Source organism: Terrapene carolina, unplaced genomic scaffold, assembly GCF_002925995.2.
Source record: "Terrapene carolina triunguis isolate 2854851 unplaced genomic scaffold, T_m_triunguis-2.0 Scaffold238, whole genome shotgun sequence".
Taxonomy (NCBI): Eukaryota; Metazoa; Chordata; order Testudines; family Emydidae; genus Terrapene; species Terrapene triunguis.
In genome coordinates, this window is record NW_020664589.1 from 15,399,704 (window position 1) to 15,406,511 (window position 6,808).

Consider the following 6,808-nt stretch of genomic DNA (forward strand, 5'->3'; position numbering starts at 1 on the left):
TGTAGTGAAATCATGTATTAAGAAGACTTAGTTGTTTTTTATAACAGTATAGTTAGCAGTATGTTAGGAAGTAATTTAAGTAAAATCTAAATTACCCTTGTAAACATGAATGAATACAGCACATTTTGCAATGCAGTGCCCTTGGGTTTTTTTAATCATTTGTTTGCTTACTTGCTGACTACTAAAATGCATGATTTCTCAGTGGATCTCCTAGTCATTAGCGTGAAATAGTAAAGTTCTGCTCTATTTCTTTTGTTTAAAGATTGCTGCATTCATAAATCTCCTGGTCAGTGTTTTGCTCCCTATGTAGCTATGTTTCTCTGGAACCTGCTGCTTGCTTTGCCTAGATGCTAGTGTAATAAAAAGCAACAGATGGCATAAAAGTGGTCTCTGCATGTTGAGCTAAGATATCCTGTAAAGCGGAAGTAGATTCTACTTCTGAATATAAGGGACACTTAAATAATTAATCAGTTATTTTAATAAACCGATTTCAGTTCAGTTAATGAGTAGCCGAATAATTAGAATAGGGCCGTCTTCAAGAGCTAGTCATTTTTTCTCCATAGCAAGAATTCCCCAGATTTTTGAAAGTAAGAGAGTTAATCAGATGTGAAATCCAGAACACCACTGTAACACAGCGCTAGCTCTACTGCTAACAGAAGTGATAGAAGCAAGTTTAGTCTTAATTTGTTGCTGTTAAAGTCAAAACTCAAAGACATAAGGGATGGAGAGAAAACCAAGCCCTTAACCATAATGTCAATAAAAGTCTAGAATATGGGAGGTAGAGCTGCCAGATACTCTAGTATTGTACTGTGAGTAAGTTCCCCCTTTTATATAATCTGGAATAAGAGAGGATCCATAAAAGATGTGGGATTGAATAATGAGGTGGGAAGGACAAATTGAAATCATGCACACATGCTTAAACTGTTGGCCAGAATATTGCATGCCCCCTGTGCATAACTGATATTTTCATTTTCCAATCTTCAGTAGCTGTAATCTTTTTTTATGCTGTAGCTATTTTTGCGGGGGTGGGAGAGAAGTGTACGGGGACTGACTTTCTCAGTCATCACATCTTTACCTTCCTTTCCCACCTGAGGAATTATAAATTTTTTCCAATATCAGAAAAGGGTCTAAGAAAAAAAGTCCCTTGCCCCTTAGGATAAAGTAGCTAAATGAGCAGTGTTAACAAAAGGGAACTTTATATTTCTTTGTATACTATTCATTATGGCAAAGGGAGTATTGACATAGAGGAGGTATTAACTATCCAGAACACCACCTCATCTGTAGTGTCTGACCTTAAAAGTTCATCGATTTTTTTTTTTGGAGGGGAGAGAGGCAGCTTGCCTTTGGGGTTTATTAAAGGGTGTTAGCAGGGGTTTTTTCTACGCATATAAATAAGATGTTTTACAAACAGATCAACAGAGCGGGTAATTCCTGTTTAGGTAGAAAACAAACATACTACATTGGCCAAAGGAACTATTACGCTGCTATATTTGAATCTGATGCTTTTGGGAGGTTACTATATTGAGATGTTAAACAGCCTTGAATTGACCAGGTAGGAAATAAAAATTAAAATGCATCAGAATAATGCTGAGTTTTGCCATTCTGAAATTTCTAGTGTAGAGATACGAGTCAAGGTTTTTTTTCTTTGAACAATAAGGACAAGACCCAGCTAGTATAGGAACCCTCCTAGACCACCTCCCGTTGAAGACAAAAACGGTGCGTCCTCCAACCTGAGCATCTCTCCTGGAGCTAAAAAGCACTTTGGTGTATTGCTGTCTGTACTCCATAGAGTGATTATGATTTCTGTTTGAGAGAGGGCACGAGAAGGGAAAGCATCCAATCAACCAACTATAATAAAATCTGGTGGTACTGATAGCAGATAAGAAGAGCTGATGATACATACTGAACACTTTTTATCTTGATCATTTGATACTTGGGTTGTAGCAGACTATAAAATTTGCTACAGTACCTAGTACTGATTGGAGAGCACCCATTTGTGGCAGGTAGCCCAATACATTCTTTAAAATAAAATAAAATAAAATAAAGACAGTCCTATACTCAAGGCAGGGTTTCGAGCTGGACTTGAATTCCACTGCAAGGTCTCCTGGTTTCTTGGGCACTCTGGTGTCACACCACCAGCCTCATCTAAATTAAACAAAAAACTATTGAATTCGATACATTATCCTCACATTTTAATTTTCCAGGAGGCTGCAGATTTTTGTGCTGACTGTGTGCCTTCTAGATATTGCCTAGAGAAAGTTGGAGCTTTTGGCACCTGAGTAGAGAGCAGTTATGGCTTCTGGCACCCAAGGAGGGCTGAGGAGGTGGCTTGGGGTTGTGGGATATAAGCACTCTAGCTGGTTGTTTCTGATAAAATGATCACCAGTGAACTACTTGATTATGTTGCTATTTAAGCTGTCGTCTTTATATATGGGAATTAGCCTCAAACAATAGCCTTGGAGTGTTATCTGCAGACTCAGGAAGGCAACATCACATCGACTTGCATTTGGTTTTTGAATGTTTGAAGGTTGTCTTTGCCATTGTACGAGCTAGAGATTTAATTCTTCTTACATAAAAACTTAGAGTCTAGAGCACAGTTCTTTGGCTAGAAGTGGATTCTGCCGCAAATTCCACCACTTCTGAAACAACTAGGCCCTGACCGTAGTGACCGAAAACGATTGCCATCTGTATGTCCAGTATCAAGTGTGTCGGAGGTCTCATGACAGCAGGTGGCACCATCACCCGAGAGCCAGAGATTGGGTAGCCATAGAGGTGATCCCTCCAAGTGAGGTTAGAGAGTCATGTTGCCTGGGTGGTGTGTAGGGAAAGCTCGTTGGAACTATCAATATAGCAACTCTCGTTAGCACAAAATTATTGTAAAATGTTGGATGTTTCTGTCTAAACTAACTCCCCTTCAGAGACTTTCGAGCAGACAACAGGAGAACAGCCGCTGCAGTGTGTGTGTGCTGGAACAGGGGTGGTGTGTTGGGACACCGTACAATCAAATACAACATAACAAGTATTTTGCTAGGGGAACTTGTACAGCAGAAACATTACTTTTCCAAAACACAAGCAAATGGGAGAATATAAATGTGTACCAGATCGGGGTGGAGAGATGCTTACTCTTTAAAGAGAACTGACTCCCAAACCCACCTGATGGAAAGAAACTGCATTACAGATGTGTCCGTAGACTGAGGACATTACAAAATACACAGGGGGGAGTCTTATGCTTCCCAGTGGTACCCGGGGTTGTGAGGCACCTCGCTATCACCTTGTCTGTGCCTGCTCGGGGTCAGCTCCCTGACTCCACTGGCCACAGACAACACCAGCCCTCCCCCCGTAGCCTACGCAGGCTCTGCTGTCCCTCTGCAAGTTAGCAATAGGTGCACTCCAACCCCTGAGTCCTCCGAGCGACTCCCTGGAGTGTCTAGCCCCTGCTCCACTGGATACACAGCATTCACAGATTCGCTGTTCCCAAAGAAGCAGTGGGCTCCAGTTTACCAGTTTCACATCAGATCACTGCTCGGTTTAACACACAGCACTTAGATATGTTCATAATGAAAACAAGCAAGAGTTTATTTAACGAAGTAAAACATAATCCCAACTGTACATACAAAGTGATGGGGTCTAAATTAGCTGTTACCACTCAAGAAAGAGATCTTGGAGTCATTGTGGATAGTTCTCTGAAAAGATCCTCTCAATGTAAAGTAGCAGTCAAAAAAGTGAACAGTTTTAGGAACCATTAAGAAATAGATAATAAGACAGAAAAGATCATAATGCCACACTATAAATCCATGGTACACCCACTCCTTGAATACTGCTTGCAGTTCTGGTCAACCCATCTCAAAAACAGATATATTAGAATTGGAAAAGGTACAGAGAAGGGCAACAAAAATGATTAAGGGTATGGAACAGCATCCATACACTGAGAGATTAAAAAGACTGGGACTTTTCAGCGCAAAAAGACGTCTAATGGGGATATGATAGAGGACTATAAAAACCAGGGGTGAGTTAATGAAACGAATAGGCAGCAGATTTAAAACAAACAAAAGGGAATACTTCTTCATACAACACACAGTCAACCTACAGAACTTGTTGCCAGGGGATGTTGTGAAGGGCAAAACTATAATGGGGTTCAAAAAAGAATTAGATACGTTCATGGAGGATAGGTCCATCAATGGCTATTAGCCAAGATTGTCAGAGATGCAACTCCATGCTCTGGATGTCCCTAGCTGCCAGAAGCTGGGAGTGGATCACAGGGGATAGATCACTTGATGATTGCCTTGTTCTCTTCATTCCCTCTGAAGCATCTGGCATTGGTGACTGTCGGAAGACAGGATACTAGGCTAGACGGACCATTGGTCTGACCCAGTATAGCCGTTCTTATACTTACATTTTGCAGTGCTTAGGCTGACCAGTGGGCTACTGGCTCTCAGTAGAGACCTTTGGTGAACTTGTGCATATACTTGACTCAAGGGATCCCTGTACAACTCTGTGCCCTCTGCCAGTTGGCACAAAGAGGTTCCTGGATCATAGGGAGTCCTTCCATCCCTCAGAGATCGCAGAACTCCAAGCTATACCCCAGTTACCACATACTAGTGTCTGCCCGTCCTCCCTTCTCTCTGTATCCTTTGAGATGAAAGGGAGGGTGTAACAGGAGGAATGTTTTAGACAAGTGAAAGACGTATTTCTTGTGTGGTTTAGGGCCGCTTTAGCCAGTGGCTCTGCCACCTGCAAAACTGAATGTACTAAGACACAACTCCACGTTATATGAAGATAGCGTCTTACTGGCTATTAATTTACAGCAGCTTTTGGTGGGACCTGTAGCTTTGTTGTTGGTTACTATTTTATGTTGCTAAATGCATGAATTGTGTTGCCCTGAGCTCCCCACAATCCACTGGACTATGTAGTTTTCCTAAAAGGATCTTTTATTATTAGACTGGACATAAAGGCAAAGGAAGTTTGGAAGAATTCTTTTCTCCATCAGGCAAAGGGAAGCTTATGAGGAGAGGCTGCAGTGTGTGTTTGAGGCAGTTCCTTTTGCTATCTGCAAAGTGCCAGGCACAGGGGATTTTTGCCTTATTGTGAGTTTACTCTCCGGGGCTTTGATCTGATGAACCTACTGCTTATATTTTTATGCTACATTCACATTTTCATAGGAAAAAGTAAAAATATGTAACTTTAAGGTGTGGGAACAAAGTAATAGCAAGGCTTGTAAATATTGAAAACGTTGACTTATTTCTATTTTTCTTTCCTTTCTCTCTTTAGGGAATAAGTGTTATTTTTAATGTTGCATTGGGATTATTAAAAGTGAGTATCCAACTTTAACATTGTTTCATTTAATACATCACCATGTACTGGCTGTATTACAAAAATACTATAATCAAAAATCTTCCTGTATTATTGTTGTTGCTGTCTGGCATGCACTGCCTCTGCGGCTGTGCCATGTGTGGAAAATGTCCTATTGTGCAAGTGGAAACACGTGTTGCTATTTTAAGAAGGTTAAAAGATACTTTCTCGTGAGCTTAACAAAATAGTGGTTTCATTTTATTAGCATCTGTTATTGAAGCTATTTTTCAAAATCCGCTTTGCAAATATTGTTTCCTTTCTGCATGTTTCTAGACTACCAAGGATGACCTGTTATTGACGGACTTTGAAGGGGCTTTAAAGTTCTTCCGTGTACAGCTGCCCAAGAGATATCGGTCAGAGGAAAATGCAAAAAAGCTGATGGAGTTAGCTTGCAATATGAAGGTAAACATGTGAGGCCAGCAAGTTGTTCTCAGCATTTGTCTATCCTGTATATATTGGCAGAGAGTTCACATAACTTTGTGATTTATCTACCTCTAGATGCTTTGCAATGAAACAAATAGAGCTTAAGTTACTAAAAACACTCCAATAAAGTTTAAAATCTGCGTAAAACTACACATATTGCATATGCAGAAAAGCATTTATTTGCTCAAGTCTTTCTCCAATGATTTCTGCTAAATGGCCAGCAGTGTCTCTCCTGGAGACAACTGGGAACAACACACTTGAAACAAAGTAAACAGTGCCGAGGCAGAAAATATGGTCCTTTTGAACGGAACAGAGCTATATTTAATTGTATACTACAGCAAGGAGCTCATTAAAAATGCATTGATAGGTACTATAAATTCTGTATATCTACTTGGGAGGCAAATGGAAGATGACCTTGCATTTAAAATTTCCCAAATTAATCAAGGTTGGCAAGTGATCCTGAAGCTTCTATGTTCCTAATGTTGATTTTTTTTTTATTTTTTATTATTTTTTTTTTTTTTGCTTCTGTTAAAAATCCTCTAAGTTGAGTACTTGACTGTTTTAAACCTGAGACTCTGCAGTGGGCTGTAGCAGGTTAATGGGAGGGCAGTTTTACACCATAAGCATTGATTTATGCTCTTTTGTACTCTGAAGAAGGATTCCTCTATAATGAAATTAACCTAAGCAGAACTGTGTGTGGAGCTGTCTGCAGAAACTGCTGCACCTGCATTGCAGCTAGTTGGAAACTCTTGAATAATGTAGAAAGCTTTGTTTTTCCATGAGCAGCCCTAGTGGGAGGTTCACAGTATCACTCTTCGTTTGGGGACTGTTAACTGAATGTATAAGACAGGGGTCGGCAACCTTTCAGAAGTGCTGGGCCAAGTCTTCATTTATTCACTCTCATTTAAGGTTTCGCGTGCCAGTCATAATTTTAACATTTTTAGAAGGTCTCTTTCTATAAGTCTAGAATATATAACTAGGGTTACCATATTTCAGCAAGCAAAAAAGAGGACGGGAGGAGCCCCGCCCTAGCCCC

General features: G+C 40.3%; 1 protein-coding gene across 1 annotated transcript in view; it reads left to right on the plus strand.

Annotated features, from left to right (window-relative positions):
- Window positions 1–6,808, plus strand: part of RABGAP1 (RAB GTPase activating protein 1) — a 114,808-nt gene that overhangs the window by 88,861 nt on the left and 19,139 nt on the right. Inside the window, exons 18-19 of the mRNA XM_024211166.3 lie at window positions 5,269–5,310; window positions 5,623–5,751. Coding sequence (XP_024066934.2) covers window positions 5,269–5,310; window positions 5,623–5,751 — 171 coding nt within the window. The remainder of the gene's footprint in view (window positions 1–5,268; window positions 5,311–5,622; window positions 5,752–6,808) is intronic.